Below are 25,334 nucleotides of genomic sequence, written 5' to 3' on the forward strand. Positions count from 1 at the left end.
CATGTGTTGAACTAATTACTAGATCATCACCTTAAAAGCATAGAAAGTAATCAATATTGTCATATGTATCTATATTGCAGTTATATCCCTTCCATTTTCTTGACTACAGTCTTTCCTGGTGGTGAATAAATTACCCCTGTGTATTGGGAACTCTGTTCATTCAAAAAGTTGACCTTTTTTGCACTGCTGTTTTAGCCTTCGCATTTGTCCCTTTCCTCTATTCCTTTCACTGTCTCTTCCCAAGAAAGCATTAAGCATCCAATACAGGCACAGTGTTGGATATTAGCAATGTTATGTTGTAAAAGAGTTCTCTTAAGAAGCTTACTCTAATATTTATCTGTAACCATAATGAATGAACAAAAAGGAAGAAGTGAAGTTACTCAGTTGTGTTCGGCTCTTTGCAACCCTGTGGACTGTAGCCTACTAGGCTCCTCTGTCTGCAGAATTCTCCAGGCAAGAATACTGGAGTGGGTTGCCATTTCCTTCTCCAGGGGATCTTCCTGACCCAGGGATCGAACCCAGGTCTCCTGCATTGCAGGCAGACGCTTTACCCTCTGAGCCACCAGGGGAGCATATACAGTATAAGATACCTAATAAAAATGGATCAAATATGTGATTTCTCCATTACTTATCACTGCATAAAAAGGAACTGTATCCTAAATTCAGGTACAATTGGTTGTGCCCTTACATAGCTGAATGTGTGCACAAGTCTGTCCTCACCCCAGAATGTGTTTTTTGTTCACATAGTGGGTGTGAACTGTGTGGTAGACTACTAGTCATTTTTCAGACTAGGTTTATTATTTTTTTTTAATTGAAAATGTAAATGTAGTATTCCACTGCATCCTAAGAGACAAGTGCTTTTATTTTTATTTATGTTTTAAATTTTTCTGGCTGTACTCTGTGGCATATGGGACCCTGTTCCCCATCGAGGAATCAAACCTGTGCCCTCTGTAGTGGATGAGCAGGGTCATAACCATTGGACTGCCAGGGAAGTACCCAAAAACTTGGGTTTAAACATGGAGGTTAAGAGTGTTGATCTCTCATCCCATTGCCATAACACCTTGTAATTCAGCACCTAGAAGAGTGCCTGGCAGAAAGGAGATGTTTAACAAATTAATAAATGTTAAACATTATCATTGATCAATATGTATATGTATATATGTGTGTGTGTGTCATTGAGATATTTAATACACTTACTTGTCAATGTGAATCTTTGTATATGTGCATATGAACATGAAAATAAGACACATTTAAAACACAGTAAATTAAAGTAGAAAAATCCTATTAGGAAAGACTCCATAGAATTAATGACATCTGATCTTAACTTCAAGTTCAATTCAGTTCAGTTGCTCAGTTGTATCCGATTCTTTGTGACCACGTGAGCTGCAGCACGCCAGGCCTTGCTGTCCAACACCAACTCCTGGAGCCCACCCAAATTCATGTCCATTGGTTTGGTGATGCCATTCAGCCATCTCATCTTCTGTCATCCCCTTCTCATCCTGCCCTCAATCTTTCCCAGCATCAGGGTCTTCTCAAATGAGTCAGCTCTTCACATCAGGTGGCCAGAGTATTGGAGTTTCAGCTTCAACATCAGACCTTCCAATGAACAGCCAGGACTGATCTCCTTTAGGATGGACTGGTTGGATCTCCTTGCAGTCCAGGGACTCTCAAGAGGCTTCTGCAACACCACAGTTCAAAAGCATCAGTTCTTCGGCACTCAGCATTCTTTATAGTCCAACTCTCACATCCATACATGACTACTGGAAAAACCATAACCTTGACTGGATGGACCTTTGTTGGCAAAGTAATGTCTCTGCTTTTTAATATGCTGTCTAGGTTGATCATAACTTTCCTTCCAAGGAGTAAGCATCTTTTAATTTCATGGCTGCAATCACCATCTGCAGTGATTTTGAAGCCCCCCAAAATAGTCAGGCACTGTTTCCACTGTTTTCCCATCTCTTTGCCATGAAGTGATGGGACTGGATGCTATGATCTTAGTTTTCTGAATGTCGAGCTATAAGCCAACTTTTTCACTCTCCTCTTTAAATATGAGAAATTACGTCATATTTGGACAGGTAGAGAGATGGTAGAGGACAATTCAAGCAGTCAAAATAGCATAAACCAAGCAGTATGTATGGAAAACAGTACTTAACTAATAGGAAAGTCATCCATTTAAGAAAACCAGAGCAGAGTATCATAGAGGATAAAAAGACTAGTTCTGAATTTGGAGGTTTGAGTTTATATCTAGACTGCAACATACTTTGTCATGTGACAATGGACAAGCTGTTGATTAAATTCCACCATTCAATTCAGTTTAGTTCAGTCACTTAGTCATGTATCACTCTTTGTGATGCCATGGACTGCAGTACACCAGGCTTCCCTCTCCATCACCAACTCCCAGAGCTTACTCAAACTCATGTGCATTGAGTTGGTGATGGCATGCAACATCCTCATTTGTCATCCTCTGTTGTCCCCTTTTCCTCCTGCCTTCAATCTTTCCCAGCATCAGGGTCTTTTGCAGTGAATCAGATCTTCTCATCAGGTGGCCAAAGTACTGGAGTTTCAGCTTCAGCATCAGTACTTCCAATGAATATTCAAGGACTGATTTCCTTTAGCATAGACTGGTTGGATCTCCTTGCAGTCCAAGAGACTCTCAAGAGTCTTCTCCAACACCACAGTTCAAAAGCATCAATTCTTCGGTGCTCAGCTTTCTTTATAGTCCAACTCTCACATCCGTACACGACTACTGGAAAAACCATAGCTTTGACTAGATGGACTTTTTTTGGCCAAGTAATGTCTCTGCTTTACAATATTCTGTCTATGTTGGTGATAGCTTTTCTTCCAAGGATCAAGAGTTTTTTTTTTAATTTCAAGGCTGCGGTCACCATCTGCAGTGATTTTGGGGCCTCCCAATAGAAAGTTTCTTACTGTTTCCATTGTTTCCCCATCTATTTGCCATGAAGTGATGGGACTGCAAGGAGATCCAACCAGTCCATCCTGAAGGAAATCAGTCTTGAATATTCATTGGAAGGACTGATGCTGAAGCTGAAACTCCAATACTTTGGCCACGTGATATGAACAACTGACTCATTGGAAAAGGCCCTGTTGCTGGGAGGGATTAGGGGCAGGAGAAGAAGGGGATGACAGAGGACGAGATTGTTGGATGGCATCACTGACTCAATGGACATGAGTTTGTGTAAATTCCGGGAGTTGGCCATGGACAGGGAGGCCTGGCTTCCTGCAGTCCATGGAGTCGTAAAAAGCTGGACATGACTGAGTGACTGAACTGAACTGAACTGATAGGACTGGATGCCATGATCTTTGTTTTTTGGATGTAGAGTTTTAAGCCAACTTTTCACTCTCCTCTTTCACTTTCATCAAGAGGCTCTTTAGTTCCTCTTCACTTTCTCCCATAAGGGTGGTGTCATCTGCAAATCTGAGTTTATTGATATTAATCCCAGTAGTCTTCATTCCGTCTTGTGCTTCATCCAGCCTGGTATTTCTCATGATGTACTCTGCATATAAGTTAAATAAGCAGGGTGACAGTATACAGCCTTGATGTACTCCTTTCCTAATTTTGAACCAGTTCCTTATTCCATGTCCAGTTCTAACTGTTGCTCCTTGATCTGCATACAGATTTCTCAAGAGGCAGGTCAGGTAGTCTGGTATTCCCATATCTTTCAGAATTTTCCAGTTTCTTTATGATCCACAGAGTCAAAGGCTTTAGCATAGTCAATAAAGCAGAAGTAGATGTTTTTCTACAATTCTCTTTCTTTTTCTGTGATCCAGCGGATGTTGGCAATTTGATCTCTGGTTCCTCTGCCTTTTCTAAATTCAGCTTGAACATCTGGAAGTTCACAGTTCACCTACTGTTGAAGCCTAGCTTGGAGAATTTTGAGCATTACTTTGCTAGCTTGTGAGATGTGTACAGTTGTGTGGTAGTTTGAACATTCTTTGGCATTGTATTTCTTTGGGATTGGAATGAACACTGACCTTTTCCAGTCCTGTAGCCACTGCTGAGTTTTCCAAATTTGCTGGCCTATTGAGTGCAGCACTTTCACAGCATCATCTTGTAGGATTTTAAATAGTTCCACTGGAATTCCATCACCTCCATTAGCTTTGTTACTACTGATGTTTCTAAGACCCACTTGACTTCACATTCTAGGATGTTTGGCTCTAGGTGAACGGCCATACCATTGTTGTCATCTAGGTCACTAAGATCTTTTTTGGTATAATTCTTCTGTGTATTCTTGCCACGTTTAATTAATACATTATGCTTCTGTTAGGTCCATACCATTTGTGTCCTTTATTGTGCCCATCTTTGCATGAAATGTTCTCTTGGTATCTCTAATTTTCTTGAAGAAATATCTAGTGTTTCCCATTCTATTGTTTCCCTCTATTTCTTCCAGAATTATCTGAAAGATATTCTGTTTTCTTTTAAGCTAAAAATCTATTACATTTTTCCCTTTGAAAAGTATCTTTTATGATTTCAGTCTAATAGGGTATTTTCCTATACATTGGTATATTCCTAACAGTAATTAGGTTGCATTATACCTATACTATTAAGATATTTCAGAAGCTAAAAATCATATCTTAACAGGTGAAAACAATAGCATGAATGGATTTAGTTAGCTTTGATTCTATATGCAAGAAAGAATGTTTAATAGATGCTGTAAAGGAAAAATAGAAAAAGATATGCAAGAATTGAACATTTCCAGTTAGTTAAAGGAATGATAATCATTTGAAAATATATCCTTTAAAATCTGCAGTGCTTCTATATGAAGTGAGTGTGGAGAGCTGAAGATAGTGCCTTGTCAACAAAGTAGAGAATTTAATTGTATTTTGAGGGGAATTATTGCTGCAGTAAAGTTAGTCACATTAGTGCAGGGCAGTCCAGGTTAACTGTGCTAGACTTGACTCACTTTATTATGTATGCATTAATAGATCTTTCCTCATACTCTAGATAAATATAAACAACCTGGAATATATCAGATTAATAGAAACAAGATGAAAATTATTTCATTTACCTTGAGTTGATTCTAAGGAAATGTTCACTAAAGAATTGAAATAAAATGATCCTTTATCTAGTTGGAACACTAATAATAATAATACTTGATAATAGCTACCAATTATTGAACCTTTATTTTTATCAGATATATGGTAAACTCATCAGCTAGATAATATCTTATAATCATAATAGCCTTATAAATATTATTATCCTTGATATATTATTATCCCTTATTACTGTTGTTTTCTTTTTAGTAATCAAAATTCAGATCATTAAAATAGTATGCCCAAGGCCTTACTGCTACTGCTGCTTCTAAGTCACTTCAGTTGTGTCTGACTCTGTGCGACCCCATAGACAGCAGCCCACCAGACTTTCCTGTCCCTGGGATTCTCCAGGCAAGAACACTGGAGTGGGTTTCCATTTCCTTCTCCAATGCATCAGAGTGAAAAGTGGAAATGAAGTTGCTCAGTCGTGTCCGACCCTCAGCGACCCCATTGACTGCAGGCTTCCAGGCTTCTCCATCCATGGGATTTTCCAGGCAAGAGTACTGGAATGGGAAACCCATTGCCTTCTCCGCAAGGCCTTACTAATGAGTGGTTAAAACAGCAACAGTCTTGTTTATATTCAAGACCCATGTCCTTTTACTTAATATCACCCTGATTCTCTTAACTATATTTTCATCAGTATGGTAATGCATTCTGCATCATATATTCCATCTGCCATTGACCCTTAGGACCTGCACTTATATTCCTTTCTGGGAAGCTAACATTTTGTTCTGTTGGAATTGGATAAAAACATATTTTATTTTCTTTTGTTCTTCTGGGAACTCAGAAATCTAAAGTAATTCATTTTAAACATTTATTGCTAAATGTCCTATTCACACTTCATTCTCTAACAAGTATAATTGTTTTTTTCTTCTTGTTTTTATTTATTTAATTATTGGACTTTGACCTAACTTAGGCAATAATAGCAATTTGATGTCTGTGAGCACAGTGTAAGACCAAGTGCTTGTAAATAATAGAGGATAATATTTGGTTGAATGTATGCCAGCAACATCTTACCAAAGTCTGTCTGATCAAAATATGCTGAGCTTTAAAGACATCCATCTTTTTGAAAACTGCAGATTCTGGAAGCCAATGATGTATTCTTAGGACCTTTGCAACATATATCATAGAAGAGACTGATGCCATGACTTTAGTCTTATTGAGTAGCAGTGTACACAGGGTCTTTATGTTTTGTAAACAAGATAAAGCCCCAAACATCATATGCTTCCCCAGAACCTTTATCCTTTAGAGTTCAGCTCAGTGCAACACAATAGGGAGAATGCAGAGAATGCCAAGTGAGCTTTACAGTTGTTACATCTTGGGTGATGGGTGAAATTTTGGAAGTACTTTAGGAATGGCACAGCTACAGACCTTGTTCAATAATCCTCAGAGCAGTGCATAGGGCAGACTAGGAAATTACTTTGTGATATAGCACATGGGCTTCCCTGATAGCTCAGTTGGTAAAGAATCCACCTGCAGTTCAGGAGACCCCAGTTTGATTCCTGGGTTGGGAAAATCAGCTGGAGAAGGGATAGGCTACCCACTCCAGTATTCTTGGGCTTCCCTGGTGGCTCAGCTGGTAAAGAATCCGCCTTTAATGTGGGAGACCTGGGTTGGATCCCTGGGTTGGGAAGATCCTTTGGAGAAAGGAAAGGCTCCCCACTCCAGTATTCTGGCCTGGAAAATTCCACAGACTGTATAATCCATGGGATCACAAAGAGTCGGACATGACTGAGCAACTTTCACTTCACTTTCATAGCACATGACATGCTAAGCTATTAGTCAACTCAGTTATAAAAACCACTGCCAATTTAAAGAAAAAATAGACAAACAGGATAGAATTAAGAATCAAAAAGTTGTAACTTGGCTAAATATTTCAGCTGTGTGTATAAATGTATAATGAAGTTTGTAGAGTTGTATAGCCTGTAAGTCTTGTGGATGAAAGTGACGAATTTTTATTGCACAAGCTATATATATATTTTATAATTATAATTATATATATATATAATTTAATTATACATGTAAGTTACATAAATATAACTTAATTATATATATTAATTAATTTCATTTAATTCTCAGAATATTGAGGTGCAATCATTTGTTCAGTCACTCAGTTGTTGCAACCCCATGGACTGCAGAACACCAGGCTTCCCTGTCCTTCATCATCTCCCAGAGCTCGCTCAAACTCATGTCCATTGAGTTGGTGATGCCGTCCAACCATCTCGTCCTCTGTCATCCCCTTCTCCTCTTGGCCTCAGTCTTTCCCAGCATCATGGTCTTTTCTAATGAGCTGGCTCTTCACATCAGATGGCCAAAGTGTTGGAGCTTCAGCATCAGTCCTTCCAATGAATATTCAGGGTTGATTTCCTTTAGGACTGACTGGTTTGATCTCCTTGTAGTCCAAAGGACTCTCAAGAGTCTTCTCCAATACCACAGTTCAAAAGCATCAATTCTTTGGCACTCAGCCTTCCTTTGTCCAACTCTCACATCCATACACGAGTACTGGAAAAACCATAGTTTTGACTAGATGGACCTTTGTCAACAAGGTAATGTCTCTGGTTTTATTACACTGTCTAGGTTGGTCAGAGCTTTTCTTCCAAGGAGCAAGTGTCTTTAATTTTACATATGATGAAATTGAAGTTTAAGAGATTTAGTAGATTTTTTTAAGATCATACGTTAATTAGTGGTAGAGCTGAGGTTCACATACTTTCTTTAAGGAGTTGTGAAGATTCTGAAAAATGATTAGAATGATATTTGACACACAGTAAGCCTTATAGCAATGTTATTTATTATTATTATTATGTCATGGCTTATTTAAAGGAGTTCTGCTTTTGTCTTTCTTTTTATTTCACACATGATAAAACACAGTCACAACCACCATTACTGAAGAATTTCTAACCCTCCACCCCTCTTTCTCTCTCAATAACTTCTATATTGAGTAAGGTTTAGGTTAAGCTTCCACTGTGCAGAAGTTATTGATTATTTGATAATTTTGCATCACAGCACCCACTCACCTTAGACTGTGGTAATACTGTATTTAACTATCACATACTCACTGCATGTAGGTGACGTATGCATCACCTCTGTCCAGAAGAAGCGACAGAGGACAGCTAACTTAGAAATATTCTGATAGTTTAATTAAAGACTTATCAGGTAACAACTCACTTTACCATTTTTACTTTAAAAGCTTTCATACTTCTTATCTGAATGAACATTCAATTTAGTTAAGGAAATGAACTTAGTGATATAAAGGCAGAATCAGGAAAAAGAAAAGTCAAAAATAAAAAGATTAGACTACATTGCCTCTATCATTTTAAGTTAAAACACTGACTTTGGAATAAATTTTAAAATAATATATAGTTTCTTTGTCCATGAATCAATGAACAGATAAGTCATTTTTTCACAAAATGTTTTTCATCTCAGGATTCAAAAGTCCCAGCTATTTCCAGTTAAAGCAGCATCTGTTGCTTTGCCAGTTTCCACAGAGATGAGCTCGTGTTGATTTTCATCACATTTGTTCAAGTCTGGAATCTGGTTAAAACATGCAAACAGTTGCATTGCAAGTTAAGAGGCGCAATCAGATAGTATCTTTTCACCTGCATTTATTTTGATTCAAATGACATTTGTAATTACGATTCCAAGCATGGATTATTTTTAAATAATTTGGCTGGGAAGGAATATCATAAGTTAAAGCCTTCAAGAAGGAAGAATACTATGATATATAATGTTCTTAGAAAACATAGTTATGTTTACATTAAATCATCTCTTGGATTCTGTATTCTATTTTTTTTCCAACATCGTTTTGGATGTTACTTATTTGGGATAATTGTAAAAAGAAGTAGTTTATCAATTATGTCTTAGCACATTGTCTAAACTGCAGACTGACCATCATAGACATTTTCCTGTTATTCAGTTTATAATGTCATTATCCAGATGTTGATTGTACATTAATATTCTCAGGTGAAACCAGATTTTTAAAAAATGATGTTGTTGAATTGGAAATTTCTGATATTTGTGTCGGTCAGTTCAGTCTCTCAGTCGTGTCCGACTCTTTGTGACACCATGAATCGCAGCACGCCAGGCCTCCCTGTCATCACCAACTCCCAGAGTTTACCCAAACTCATGTCCATTGAGTCAGTGATGCCATCCAGCCATCTCATCCTCTGTCATCCCCTTCTCCTCCTGCCCCCAATCCCTCCCAGCATCAGAGTCTTTTCCAATGAGTCAACTCTTCGCATGAGGTGGCCAAAGTACTGGAGTTTGAGCTTTAGCAGCATTTCTTCCAAAGAATACCCAGGTCCAATCTCTTTTAGAATGGACTGGTTGGATCTCCTTGCAGTCCAAGGGACTCTCAAGAGTCTTCTCCAACACCACAGTTCAAAAGCATCAATTCTTTGGTGCTCAGCTTTCTTCACTGGCCAACTCTCACATCCATACATGACCACTGGAAAAACCATGGCCTTGACTAGATGGGCCTTTGTTGGCAAAGTAATGTCTCTGCTTTTGAATATGCAATCTAGGTTGGTCATAACTTTCTTTCAAAGGGGTAAGCATCTTTCAATTTCATGGCTGCAAGCACCATCTGCAGTGAATTTGGAGCCCCCAAAATAAAGAAGTCTGACACTGTTTCCCCATCTATTTCCCATGAAGTGATGGGACTGGATGCATGATCTTTGTTTTCTGAATGTTGAGCTTTAAGTCAACTTTCTCACTCTCCTCTTTCACTTTGATCAAGAGGCTTTTTAGTTCCTCTTCACTTTCTGCCATAAGGGTGGTGTTATCTGCATATCTGAGGTTACTGATATTTCTCCCGGCAATCTTGATTCCAGCTTGTGCTTCTTCCAGCCCAGTGTTTCTCATGATGTACCCTGCATAGAAGTTAAATAAGCAGGGTGACAATATACAGCCTTGACGTCCTCCTTTTCCTATAGGAACCAGTCTGTTGTTCCATGTCCAGTTCTAACCGTTGCTTCCTGACCTGCTATAGGTTTCTCAAGCAGCAGGTCAGGTGGTCTGGTATTCCCATCTCTTTCAGAATTTTCCACAATTTATTGTGATCCACACAGTCAAAGGCTTTGGCATAGTCAATAAAGCAGAAATAGATGTTTTTCTAGAACTCTCTTACTTTTTCAACGATCCAGTGGATGTTGGCAATTTGATATCTGGTTCTTCTGCCTTTTCTAAAACCAGCTTGAACATCAGGAAGTTCACGGTTCACATATTGCTGAAACCTGGCTTGGAGAATTTTGAGCATTACTTTACTAGCGTGTGAGATGAGTGCAATTGTGCAGTAGTTTGAGCATTCTTTGGCATTGCCTTTCTTTGGGATTGGAATGAAAACTGACCTTTTCCAGTCCTGTGGCCACTGCTGAGTTATCCAAATTTGCTGGCATATTGAGTGCAGCATTTTCACAGCAGCATCTTTCAGGATTTGGAATAGCTCAAATGGAATTCCATCACCTCCACTAGCTTTGTTCACAATGATGCTTTCTCCTTCATATTTGAATGAGATCCTTGCTGGGTACAATAATCTGGGCTGTAGGCTATTTTCTTTCATCACTTTAAGTATGTCTTGCCATTCCCTCCTGGCTTGAAGAGTTTCTATTGAAAGATCAGCTGTTATCCTTATGGGAATTCCCTTGTGTGTTATTTGTTGTTTTTCCCTTGCTGCTTTTAATATTTGTTCTTTGTGTTTGATCTTTGTTAATTTGATTAATATGTGTCTTGGGGTGTTTCACCTTGGGTTTATCCTGTTTGGGACTCTCTGGGTTTCTTGGACTTGGGTGATTATTTCCTTCCCCATTTTAGGGAAGTTTTCAACTATTATCTCTTCAAGTATTTTCTCATGGTCTTTCTTTTTGTCTTCTTCTTCTGGGACCCCTATGATTCGAATGTTGTAGCATTTAATATTGTCCTGGAGGTCTCTGAGATTGTCCTCATTTCTTTTAATTCGTTTTTCTTTTATCCTCTCTGATTCATTTATTTCTACCTTTCTATCTTTAATTCACTAATCCTATCTTCTGCCTCTGTTATTCTACTATTTGTTGCCTCCAGAGTGTTTTTAATTTCATTTATTGCATTATTCATTATATATTGACTCTCTTTTATTTCTTCTAGGTCCTTGTTAAACCTTTCTTGCATCTTCTCAATCTTTGTCTCCAAGCTATTTATCTGTGATTCCATTTTGTTTTCAAGATTTTGGATCAATTTCACTGTCATTATTTGGAATTCTTTATCAGGTAGATTCCCTATCTCTTCCTCTTTTGTTTGGTTTGGTGGGCATTTATCCTGTTCCTTTATCCGCTGGGTATTCCTCTGTCTCTTCATCTTGTTTAAATTGCTGAGTTTGGAGTGTCCTTTCTGTATTCTGGCAGTTTGTGGAGTTCTCTTTATTGTGGCGTTTCCTCGCTCTGTGTGGGTTTGTACAGGTGGCTTGTCAAGGTTTCCTGGTTAGGGAAGCTTGTGTCGGTGTTCTGGTGGGTGGAGCTGTATTTCTTCTCTCTGGAGTGCAATGAAATGTCCAGTAATGAATTATGGGATGTCTATGGTTTTGGGGTGACTTTGGGCTGCCTGTATCTTGGAGCTCAGGGCTGTGTTCCTTGCTGCTGGAGAATTTGCTTGGTATGTCTTGCCCTGAAACTTGTTTCACCCAGAGAGGTTTACAGCGTTATATGGAGAAGAGTGAGGAGGGAGTTAGAAGTGACCCAAATGAGATGAGGTGGAATCAATAGAGGAGAGAGTGGGCTATTCAGTAATCTCTTCCTTATGTGCACTCCACAACTGGACCGCTCAGAGTTGTTCACAAAGTTATACAGAGAAGAGAAGAAGGAGGAAGGTGGCAGAGGTGGCCAGGAGGATAAATGGGGGGAATGAAAAGGAGGGAGACAGATCCAGCCAGTAATCAGTTCCCTAAGTGTTCTCCACCGTCTGGAACATACAGAAATTCACAGAGTTGGGTAGAGTAGAGAGGGGTTAGGGAGGAGACACAGGCGACCTGGTGGAGAAAAAGGAGAGTCAAAGGGAGAGAGCAGTTAAGCCAGTAATCTCGCTCCCCTAGTGAAAAAATGGGTACTGAAGATTGGATTCTTAAAGGTACAAAATTGGTAACAAATACATAAAAGCAAAAATTAAAAATCTAGAGTAGAGTTTGGAATTTTAAAAATACAATGTTAAAGAAAAGAAGAAGGAAAAGAAAGAGAGAAAAAACGAACAAACAAAAACAAACAAGGCTGTGAAAATTATAAAGAAAATATAGGTACAAAATTGATAACTAATACCAAAAAGCAAAAGTTAAAAATCTAGAGTAGAGTTTGGAATTTCAAAAATACAATGTTAAAAAAAAGAAGAAAAAAAAGAAAAAAAAAAAAAAAAAAAAAGAACAAACAAAGTCACGTAAATTATAAAAAAAAAAAAAATACAGTACAAAATTGATAACAAATACCAAAAAGCATAAATTAAAAATCTAGAGTAGATTTGGAATTTCAGATATACAGTGTTGTTTAAAAGAAGAAGAGAAAGAAACAAGAAAAAAAAAAAAGAAAAAAGGGTCACAGAAATTATAAAAAAAAAAAACTATAGGTACAAAATTGATAATAAATACCAAAAAGCTAAAATTAAAAATCTAGAGTAGAGTTTGGAATTTCAAAAATACAATGTTAAAGAAAAGAAGGAAAAAAAAAAAAAAAAAGGTCAAAAAATTATAAAAAATATATATATATATGAAGTTTACTTTAAAAAAAATAGGGTCTTCTTTTTTTTTTGCAAAGTAATCGGTTATAAAAGTGGAAATTAAAGGAATAATAGAAGACTTAAATTTTTTTTAATTAAAAAAAAAGAAAGAATGATCGTACAAATAGTAAAAATATATCTAGGACTTTCTCTGGTTTTGTTGTGAGTATTGTGGGTTCAGTTCATTTTTGGCTAGTTCCTTGGTCCGACTTATATTTCTCAAGATCTATAGGCCCTTCCTATGTAGTTGGTAGTAACCACAGGGTTTTAATCTATTGCCTGTAGCTTCCAAGGCAGTTCCTCTGTTATAGCTTCTTCTGTTTGCTGGTCTCTTCAGTGTCTGGTTTCCGCCCTGACACAAAGGGGATGGTGGAGGACACTTTTTTTTTTTTTTTTTTAGGCTCACTTGTTCAGTCACGCTGAGGGGAGGTAGGGAGGGATGCTGCAAACAAATAACACTGGCGTGTGTTCGCAGTACCTCAGCCACACTGGGTCTGCCCCCCGTTCACGGCGCGTGTAGCCTCTCTTCCCACACTGCTCAGGCTCTAGGTTGCTCCGCCGGGAACCATCCGTGGCCCGCCCTGGGCTGCCTGTACTTCCCAGGTCCAAGCCGCTCAGGTTCAGGCACTCGGGTAGTCCTCAGAGGCGCATACTCTCGGTTGGGCCTGTGTTTTGTGCCCTTCCCAGATCCGAGCAGCTCAGGTGATGAGGTGTTTGGCGCACGCGATTGCTGCGACTTATCGCCTCCCCGCCGCTCAGTTATCTAGGTGTGCACTGGCACACCTTCTCAGGCAGATGTTGACTGTCCAGACCCCCAAGAAGTTTTAGTTAGCAAAGAAGCCTGCTTACAGTTTTATAGATAATGTCTCTCTGGGGCTGCGATTGTCCCCTTCCGGCTCTGGCTGCGTATCACCGGAGGGGGATGGTCTGCCGCCGGCTATCTCTGTTCAGTCCTTTGTTCCGTGCGCGGGCCTGGCGGTGTCATAGGTTAGGGCCGGCTTTTCACATGGTAGATATCCCACAGTCTGGTTTGCTAGCCCAAATTATTTCGCTCAGATAGCGCTAGGGGTATTCAGGCCAGATTCTTGTGATGCAGCCCGCGCCGCGCCTCCCTGCCCAGCCCCCGCTTGCTAATGGCGGATGCAGGCATCTGCACTGCTTCTCCACTGGGGGAGTTACCATAGGGCTCGCAATGTGTGGGTTTTAATTGTTTATTTATTTTTCCTTCCTGTTATGTTGCCCTCTGTGCTTCCAAGGCTCGGCACAGATTAGGCAGTGAGAAGGTTTCCTGGTGTTTGGAAACTTCTCTATTTTTAAGACTCCCTTCCCGAGACGGAACTCTGTCCCCTCCCTCTTTTGTCCCTTTTTTTTTCTTTTATATTTTTTCCTACCTCCTTACGAAGACTTGGGTTGCTTTTCTGGGTGCCTGATGTCCTCTGCCGGCATTCAGAAGTTGTTTTGTGGAATTTTCTCGGTGTTTAAATGTTCTTTTGATGAATTTGTGGGGGAGAAAGTGTTCTCCCTGTCCTACTCCTCCGCCATCTTAGTTTGAAAACCCATAGTGATGCTTTCTAAGGCCCATTTGACTTCACATTCCAGGATGTCTGGCTCTAGGTGAGTGATCACACCATCATGATTATCTTGGTTGTGAAGGTCTTTTTTGTATAGGTCTTCTTTGTATTCTTGCCACCTCTTCTTAATATCTTCTGCTTCTGTTAGGTCCATACCATTTCTGTCCTTTATAGAGCTCATCTTTGCATGAAATGTTCCCTTGGTATCTCTAATTTTCTTGAAGAGATCTCTAGTCTTTCCCATTCTGTTGTTTTCCTCTATTTCTTTGCATTGATCGCTAAAGAAGGCTTTCTTATCTCTTCTTGCTATTCTTTGGAACTCTGCATTCAGATGCTTATATCTTTCATTTTCTCCTTTGTTTTTTGCTTCTCTTCTTTTCACAGCTATTTGTAAGGCCTCCCCAGACAGCTGTTTTGCTTTTTTGCATTTCTTTTCCATGAGGATGGTCTTGATCCCTGTCTCCTGTACAATGTTATGAACCTCCATCCATAGTTCATCAGGCACTCTATCTATCAGATCTAGTCCCTTAAATCTATTTCTCACTTCCACTGTATAATCATAAGGGATTTTATTTAGGTCATACCTGAATGGTCTAGTAGTTTTCCCTACTTTCTTCAACTTAAGTCTGGATTTGGCAATAAGGAGTTCATGATCTGAGCCTCAGTCAGCTCCCAGTCTTGTTTTTGCTGACTATATAGAGCTTCTCCAATCTTTGGCTGCAAAGAACATAATCAATCTGATTTTGGTGTTGACCATCTGGTGATGTCCATGTGTAGAGTCTTCTCTTGTGTTGTTGGAAGAGGGTGTTTGCTATGACCACTGTGTTCTCTTGGCAAAACTCTATTAGTCTTTGCCCTGCTTCATTCCGTATTCCAAGGCCAAATTTGCCTGTTACTCCAGGTGTTTCTTGACTTCCTACTTTTGCATTCCAGTCCCCTATAATGAAAAGGACATCTTTTTGGGGTGTTAGTTCTAAAAGGTCTTGTAGGTCTTCATAGAATTGTTCAACTTCAGCTTCTTCAGTGTTACTGGTTGGGGCATAGGCTTGGATTACTGTGATATTGAATGGTTTGCCTTGGAAACGAACAGAGATCATTCTGTCGTTTTTGAGATTGCATCCAAGTACTGCATTTCAGACTCTTTTGTTAACCATGATGGCTACTCCATTTCTTCTAAGGGATTCCTGCCCACAGTAGTAGATATAATGGTCATCTGAGTTAAATTCACCCATTCCAGTCCATTTTAGTTCGCTGATTCCTAGAATGTCAACGTTCACTCTTGCCATCTCCTATTTTGACCACTTCCAATTTGCCTTGATTTAATGACCTGACATTCCAGGTTCCTATGCAATATTGCTCTTTACAGCATTGGACCTTGATTCTATCACCAGTCACATCCACAACAGGGTATTGATTTTGCTTTGGCTCCATCCCTTCATTCTTTCTGGAGTTATTTCTCCACTGATCTCCAGTAGCATATTGGGCACCTACTGACCTGGGGAGTTCCTCTTTTAGTAACCTATCTTTTTGCCTTTTCATACTGTTCATGGGTTCTCAAGGCAAGAATACTGAAGTGGTTTGCCATTCCATTCTCTAGTGGACAACATTCTGTCAGACCTTTCCACCATGACCCGCCAAGGAACAGAAGAAGAACAGACAAAGGTTAAAGTGCTGGCAAATGTCCTTCATTACCAAAGTTTATAGTGGATTGTAGTCAGTTACCTTGTCAAGGCCTTTTTAGTATACTGCAAGTTTTCACTCTTAGTCTCCTCTGCTATTCTAGATAATTAGGTGGAAAATGTTGAGAAACCCTAAAAATTGGGAAGATGAGTAATATATCTTTTTCTGCATTTTAAATATTTCAGATATTTAATTCACCATTTCAAAAGAAAATTGCGGTGTGATGCCTAGCAATTTTTAAGTAAATTTCCTATATTACTGCTGCTGCTAAGTCACTTCAGTCATGTCCGACTCTGTGCGACCCCATAGACGGCAGCCCACCAGGCTCCCTTGTCCCTGGGATTCTCCAGGCAAGAACACTGGAGTGGGTTGCCATTTCCTTCTCCAGTGCATGAAACTGAAAAGTGAAAGTGAATTCGCTCAGTCATGTCTGACTCTTCATGACCCCCTGGACTGCAGCCTACCAGGCTCCTCTGTCCATGGGATTTTCCAGGCAAGAGTACTGGAGTGGGGTGCCATTGCCTTCTCCGTTCTATATTACTAATATGGGACAAATTACTAATATGTCAAAATTGTCCAGTTATAATAATGATTTATCACTAATGTCTAGGAAAAACATAAATACAAAGGATCACCCACAGAATGATTTAAAATAAATAGTTATGATGGAGCAATGTGTAATACCAAGCACTGTTTTAGACACTTCACTTATCTCAAACTCTCAATAGCTCAGAGGATACTGTTATCCTTATACGTAGAAGAGTAAACTGAAGCTCAGAGAGCTTTGATTTCTACAAGCTGTTTAGTAGTGTATTAGGCAGCCAAATTTATATATTTTTCAATTATATAAAGATGTTGCCTCACAAGTATTAGTTCCCTATGGAAGGAAGTAAAGTCAACTTCATGTAGTAGAATAAAATTACCACCGTTTTTTTTTTTTCAGTCAGAATTAACCACCGGCATTTTAGTAACAAAGCTTACAGGTATTTTTATGCAAACAAATATCTGAAATTGAAATACCTGTTTCCATTGTAGATGTCACATCACCCTTATCAGTCCTGTTTCCTCAAAGTGAAATCTTCACAAGATTTTATTTCCCTATTTTTTTCCTTCCATTTAAGTTTCTCTCTCTGATTTCTGATAACTTCATAATAAACAACTCAGGGTAGGCATTGAGGATCAGCAATGCTGTATATTATAATAAGTAATGGAGACAGAATTTTGATTTTTTTAATTTCATAGACCTTTCCTAATGTTAAAAAAGTGTCACTAAATATGGGCTTAGATGATGATAGGAATCAAATTTTGTTTCAGTATGTACTCTATTGTTAGAAATAATCGAACAAAGTTCATGATATGAATTTACTTCAGCTGTTAATATATACATGCATTTATAGTGATCAAAGGACAAGCACACAGGTCTATGTTACAAAAGTAAATACCGAGTTAGTTATATCTGCCCTCTTGTCAGATAATCCCATCCACTATCAATTTTCAGTGGTGTGTTTTTAAAATTAAAATGAGGTTGTAAGGGAAGTACTGTCACTTAATAAGTATATTTTTATAATAATTTTTCTTTAATTTAAATTAATACCCCAGACTGGAAACTTTTCATAAAGAATTCATGAGAATGATTGCTCTTAAAGAGAAATTAAAGGGTACTTTTAAACTAAACAAATAAAAGGTATTTACTCACTCACTCCAGTACTATTGCCTGGAAAATCCCATGGACAGAGGAACCTGGTAGGCTGCAGTCCATGGGGTCGCGAAGAGTCGGACATGACTGAGCGACTTCACTTTCACTTTTTACTTTCATGCATTGGAGAAGGAAATGGCAACCCACTCCATTGTTCTTGCCTGGAGAATCCCAGGGACAGAGGAGCCTGGTGGGCTGCCGTCTATGGGGTCGCACAGAGTCAGACAGGACCGAAGCGACTTAGCAGCAGCAGCAACTCACTTTAATATTCCTATATTGATACTAATGGATAAGAACATCAGTATTTGTTTTTCTAAGTCGTTTGTTCAATATTTAAACATCTTGAAATTAAACCAAGTAGATATATCAGGAAATATATATTTTATCATTTTAAATAAGTGATGATCTATAATTTTTTGTCATGAAATATTTAGTCAGAGGCTAGAAATGTTTGAAATACAGAATACTACTTACTGTGTGCATGTCTATAAAATGTACAAATCATTTTTAAACTATTTTGTTATTTTCACTGTACATATTTCTGGAGGTGGGAGTGCTTCCCTGGTGGTTCAGTGGTTAAGAATCCACCCACCAGTGCAGGAGACACGGGTTCTATCCCTGGTCTTAGAGGATCCCACATGCCATGGAACAACTAAGCCTGTGCACCTCAACTATTGAACCTGTGCTCAAGAGCCTGAGAACCACAGCCGCTGAGCCCACACACCACAGCCGCTGAAGACAGCATGCCCTCCACAACAAGAGAAGCCACCGCAATGAGAAACTCATGCACCACAGCTACAGAGGGGCCCCCACTCATGGCAACTAGAGGAATACCTGCATATTAACAAAGACCCAGCACAGCTTAAATAAATAAATATTTCTGGGGGCTATTCTTGATATGATAAAGATTATGAAAACTAATATTGGATCACTATTAGATATACACCATAACGGTGAGATTGATAAGTTGTTTAGAATCAGGTTCCTAACTAAAATAACAGAGACATCATGGCAAAGTAAAAACAACAACAAAAACATCAGTTAGAATAATACTGACATCTTTTCTTTTCAGCTGCCTAGATCTATGTACTAGGAGGGCAAGAAATTTAATCTGAGAACTACATTCCTTATCTTTAAAATGGACATAAGAAGATTTTCTTAGCAAGATAATATTGATGATTAGAGATAATATGGAGAGAGAGCACCTCACATAGTGCCTGAGATGGGCATTTATTTTCTACATAAGTTTCTTTAAAAGCTGTCTGGAGAAAACCAATATATTTGTCATAACAACTGATTTCCTGGCCATATAGAACTGATAATAATTATAAGATAAGATTTTGGAAGGATTTCAGTGAAGGATTTAATTTCTCTTCAATATGATTTTTGAATTATGCCTTTTATCTTCATTCTTAGTATTATATGTGTGATTACTAGTCAGGGGAAAAAAGGAATATCTCTTTATCCAAACTATTCCAGGCTTAAACACAATAGAAATTATTTATAAAGTGGCAAAGAAAGAATAGAAATGAAAGAAGAAAGACTGTCATTACTTGTTAAATTATACTTAACTACTGAAGAGATGCATTTTTAAAATTCATCTTTTATTTTACACTTTAATAGCCTTTAATAGAAGTCTGATAGTAAAGCTAGAGGACAGTAATGACTTTTGCAAATGATACAGAAAATTGTACCTTTTGATAAATATAAAACTGAAATCTATGGCTTTAATTTATTCATATATTTCCAATTTTCACAAAGGAATATTGAAGTTGACTGAATTAACAGTAACTCAGTCTTAACATATGATTTATGAGAACAGAGCTGAGTAAATCAGAGTAGCATAAGGTAAATGATATCCAAGCAACATAATATTAATATACAAATAGCAACATTTCACATCTTATATGCAGCATCAAGTTTCCAAAGCTTTTATACCAAGAATAGAACTTGTAACATCACAGTGGCCTAGAGTACTGATTTTATAGGTTTCTAAAACTTGAGCAAAAGTTCATTCTGGCCTTAAAGGTCCAGAAGATGGGAATCACTACAGTAACTTTACATTATGCAACAGAAATGTTTTCAACTTTTATTCATTTAGCAAATACTTGTGATGCTTATCATGCTCTCATTTATAAAAGGCAACCATTTTTAGACATTATAAGATATGTTTTACATTTCAGCGACTTCCCCTTCACTTTTCCCTTTCATGCATTGGAGAAGGAAATGGCAACCCACTCCAGTGTTCTTGCCTGGAGAATCCCAGGGACGGGGGAGCCTGGTGGGCCGCCGTCTATGGGGTCGCACAGAGTCGGACACGACTGAAGCGACTTAGCAGCAGCAGCATGAGTACTTTGGGGCTCACCTGGTGAAAAAATGTGAGTGAAAGCTGACTTAAATTCAACATTCACAATATTAGGATCATGGCATCCGGTTGCATCACTTCATGGCAAAAGAGTGGGGAAAAGTAGAAACAGTGACAGATTTTATTTTCTTGGGTTCCAAAATCACAGTGGATGGTGACCGCAGCCATGAAATTAAAAGATGCTTGCTCCATGGAAGGAAAGCTATGATAAACCTAGAGAGCATATTAAAAAGCAGAGACCTCACTTTGCCAACAAAGTTCCATATAATCAAAGCTATGGTTTTTCCAGTAGTCATGTACAGATGTGAGATTTGGACCATAAAAAAATCTGAGCACTGAAGAATTAATGCTTTCAAAGTGTGCTCGAGAAGACTCTTGAGAGTCTCTTGGACTGCGAGGAGATCAAACCAGTCAATCCTAGAGGAAATCAACTCTGAATATTCACTGGAAGGACTGATTGATGCTGAAGCTGAACGTCCAATATTTTGGCCTGATGGGAACAGCCAGATTACTGGAAAAGGCACTGATGCTGGGAAAGATTGAAGGCAGGAGGAAAGGGCAGTGACAGAGGATGAAATGGTTAGATGGCATTACCAACTCAATGGACATGAGTTTAAGCAAAACTCAGGAGATAGAGAAGGGCAAGGAAGCCTGGCATGCTGCAGTCTGTGGGGTCACAAAGAGTTGGACACAACTTAGCGACTAAACAACAACATGAGTGATTTTATTTCGTACTCATAGCATTCCTGGGAGATAGGTATTGCTTTTTATGCTTTACTCTTCAGAAGAGGAAGCTGTACTCAGCTAAATATCCTTAAGTTTCCACAGACATAAAGTTTGGATTCAAAGTCAGGTTTGTTTGTTTCATATATCATATTGCTTCTTCAATGATGGAAAATGACTATGTGATTTTTTTTTCCACTTACCTCCTTACAGAAGAGACATACGTTATGACACTGTTCTGTGCCATTTTTACTTTTGGTTTATGATAATAAACAATTAGTAATGCTTTGGCGTACTATCCTTCAAATGTAAACACTAAATGTACCCTTCATTTTTTATGGGAAGAAAGTATATGTATCAAAGTTATTAACACCACAGCTTTGAACATATTCTATGTTCAGTCTACTCAGATAAACAGTCCAGAGCTTAAATAAGAAAGCAAAATGAATTCCTTTGTGAAAAATGCCTGAACGTGTGCTTCTACTATGCCTAATTTATCAAAGACTTTCTTTTTGCTTTCAGGGATGACTTGTCAAGCTCGAACATCATACACCGAAGATGAAGTTCTCTGGGGTCATCGTTTTTTCCCTGTAATTTCCTTAGAAGAAGGATTCTTTAAAGTTGATTACTCCCAGTTCCATGCAACATTTGAAGTCCCCACCCCACCTTACAGTGTGAAAGAACAGGAGGAAATGCTCCTTATGTCATCTCCTTTAATAGCACCAGCCATAACTAACAGCAAAGAAAGACATAACTCTGTGGAATGCTTAGATGGACTTGATGACATTAGTACCAAACTTCCATCTAAGCTGCAAAAAATTACTGGAAGAGAAGACTTTCCCAAAAAACTCTTGAGAATGAGTTCTACAACTTCTGAAAAAGCCTACAGCTTGGGCGATTTGCCCATGAAACTTCAACGAATAAGTTCAGTTCCTGGCAACTCAGAAGAAAAACTGGTATCTAAAACCACCAAAATGTTGTCTGATCCCATGAGCCAATCAGTGGCTGATTTGCCACCAAAGCTTCAAAAGATGGCAGCAGGAGCAACCAGGATGGAAGGGAATCTTCCAGCAAAATTAAGAAAAATGAACTCTGATAGATTCACATAACAAAACACCCCTTCAGGCATTATTTATTGTTTGATTTAGTAATAGTCCAATATTTGGCTGATAAGGTAATCCTCTCTAAGGAGTTTGAAAGGTACATTTTTTTCTCCCAGTCATATATGCATATTTGAGAACCCTACCTTTTCAAGCATTGCTACTGCGCAGAAAGAAAATGTTGTAAAGGGAGGACATCAGAAGGAAGTTCTTAATAATGGGCATGTATTATCACATCAAGCATGCAATAATGTGCAAATTTTGCATTTAGTTTTATGGCATGATTTATATATGGTATATTTATATTGTATATTATGGAAAATGTATATATATATTTAAAGGGGTGGTACTATCCACAATATTTCTAACATATGTATTAAGCCAAACATGAGTTGATAGCTTTCAGGGTGATAAAACTATATATATGTGTGTGTACACATAGTTTTATATATACACACACATATATATGTACATATATATATACACACACACACACACACAGACATATATCTGATAAAATTGTGATGTTTTGTTCAAAGTTGTAGTTCTTGTGCATGTTTACTTTATTAGGCTAGGAAAGCTTCTGGCATTAATTATTAATACCAAATATTTTAGCCTTAAATTATTTGTCATTTTAAAATCTGATTTAATGTTTTCTGCTGTTTAAGGACCTGGAAGGTTTTCAATTGTACTTTATATGAGGGAGTCTCACAAGTATGTGCTACTTATGGCCCTGCAAAAATGTAACCATTATATATTTGACATGTAAATTTTGAAGCATACTAATACACTGACAATTTCTAATGATTTTTAAAAGTTGCCAGTACTGGGGAAAAAAATAAACATTGCTTATTTTGAGAGTTGGTCCTTTCCTGGACTAAAGTCTGTAAATCTCTTTGGTATATGATCTAATTTAAATATGAGCTCTGAACAAATGCTGAGTCATTGTAATAGTCAGTGGCCAAGTAATATTGAATATATTGGAATCTGTGTGAAATTGCATAATGAATGGTCCCTGTTTCAAGCTGAGTGAATTGGTAATATTTTTCACTCTTTTTCTCGAACTTTTGTCATTTTAAAAACCAATAATTAATCCTTGAGTAGACAAAACAACACAATGAAATAGATGATAGATATTTATGCATAAATTATGTATGTCTAATTGTGTCTCTCATTTTATGCCATTTTCTTGTTTGTGGCATTTGTTATAACAGGACAGATTTTTTCCTCACCTGGGCAACCTATTTTATCCCATACCTGTCACTCAATTCAGACAGAATGTTTTGTACATACCTGAGAGAATTTAAAATCAGATAACTTGAAGATATTTTACCCATGTGAGTTTTTTGCTTTGTTTTGTTTCAGTAAACAATCAATTTATTGGTGTCTTGGATCTCTGGCCTACCAAAATAAGTGTAGCAGTACTATTTTTTTAACCCAAAGGTCTGATATTTATGACTCATTAATGGGAATTAAAACTATTCCTCAAAAGAATACAGGTGAAATAAAGATTTGGAATGTAGAGATTTTAATGAAAATTTATAAGTGCTCCTTATTGGAATATCATGGACTTTCCTATAAAACTTCTTTGGGTGTTGTACTTAAAGTCTGTCCAGAATTAATCTATTTCTCCTTATAAATATGTAAATCCTTAATAGCTGGTTTGGGCTCCCACCATTTCCCCCCTTTTTAGCAATCCTTTGATGATTTTCATATTGGAAAATTATTACATCAACAATTCTATCATTGACTACAATAATATTAATACCTTCTGGCTACCTCTGTATCAATCAAATTCTGCAGGTGCAAACATATACCAGGGAATTGTTACTGGCAAAATGATCAACTTTGGGCATCCATCCACTGTGAATAGACCTGGTTGACCTAACCCTTTACCCCCAAATTTCTTATTTGCTGGATACAGGAAATGAAATAGTAGCACAGCGAGAAGGGGCCCGAGGGGCACAGTATATTTATTATCAGTGGAAGAAACTGCACAGATCATTTAGTCCAACCACTTAAAACTAAAAAGCCATAATTTAATTTGGAGAGCCAATTTGAGTTTGGTTTTGGTGCCAAGGGGAAAATGGGACCAAAAATAAACTCTCCAAATACATTCAATCATTCATGCAATGAAATTCTGCATGTCTTTTAAGTTCTAGGCATTTTTAGCTCCTATAGATTTGGATATGACTAAGTCAGAGGTGATCATTGCTCATTCAAATACCACATATCAGTTGGAGAGGGGGGAGGGGAGATAAAAATAACACTATTTCAGAGTCAAAATATCAGTTAATGGAAGGAAAGCAGACTAACACAGTGGAAAATGATTGGGTGAAATAATTGATTATTTTGGAAGGGGGAGAGGGTGATATTTAAACAGAGACCTGAATGATTGAGAGAGAAGCATTGTTGCCAAATTAATTTTTCTTAGTGACTGCTATTCCTTTATCTTTCCCACATACATATGGGAAAGGTATGATTTCTGCATGTAATTGCAGTTAAACTCCTGTTACTAAGTTGATCATTGGTCCCGGTTTACCCAGGAGAGTTCCAGTTTTTACTTGTTGTACCTGTGTAATTATTAATAGTACTCCCTTTCACTCTTATAATGTCTTGGTTTGGATGATATATGGTGACTCTACATTTTTGTTGAGACTATATTATGAAGTCTGATATATTTGGATAAAAATAAAGAATTGCTTTTTCTTCTCATTTTGCTGATTTTTTTGACACTGGCATTCCAAGCAAAGTCATCTCAGTTTCATATATTTCTTCCTGGAGGACTTCTTAACAAAGTTATTTCCTGTAACATTTGTTTAATCTGTACAGGACAGGTCTTCCTAGCAGTGAAAAGTTACGCATTTTATTGACTGAATAAAAGGTAAATCTCTGATGTTTCCATTTCAGGAATTTGTAAGAGCTCAAATCAAAGGGAGTAAAAGTTAACTTAAGTCAAGATAATTTTCAGCCCACCAATATGGCAACTATTGTAAAGCAAAATATAGTATTCATTGAACTGAATAATTCAACTTTAATAGAGACTAGTCCCTTTTAATGGTATTTTCATGGATAGTTCTTTCATGGTAAAGTATTTCATTCTATTTATTAAAATGTAAATGAAAATACAATTATTTTGATAATGCCTATCTTCAATTTAAATATCCTTCTCAGGAATATGTGGATACTTTTTGTAAATATGTATTCAATTAAAAATTAGAATATTTTATCATTAACTATTTTTGAAAAAATTCTTATGCTGTTTTAAATTCATCCATATATGGGATTAAATACTTTGGAAAGTACTTAGTTGTGTCAGTACTCAAGAGACACTTTGTAGAAATAGGATGCAACCATAAAGTGTGATTTCTTTTGGAGGAAAAGTGAGATTATGGGGAAGGTGGTTTACATTCCATTTG

The 25,334-nt window shown here is 37.7% G+C and overlaps 1 protein-coding gene across 1 annotated transcript in view; it reads left to right on the forward strand.

The window, feature by feature from the left end:
* The window catches only part of KCNJ3 (potassium inwardly rectifying channel subfamily J member 3), a 192,551-nt gene extending 170,054 nt beyond the window's left edge, over positions 1–22,497 (forward strand). Inside the window, 1 exon segment of the mRNA XM_005896461.2 lies at positions 21,338–22,497. Coding sequence (XP_005896523.2) covers positions 21,338–21,924 — 587 coding nt within the window. The 3' untranslated portion in view covers positions 21,925–22,497.
* Positions 22,498–25,334: the final 2,837 nt, after the last annotated feature.

Source organism: Bos mutus, chromosome 2, assembly GCF_027580195.1.
Source record: "Bos mutus isolate GX-2022 chromosome 2, NWIPB_WYAK_1.1, whole genome shotgun sequence".
Taxonomy (NCBI): domain Eukaryota; kingdom Metazoa; phylum Chordata; class Mammalia; order Artiodactyla; family Bovidae; genus Bos; species Bos mutus.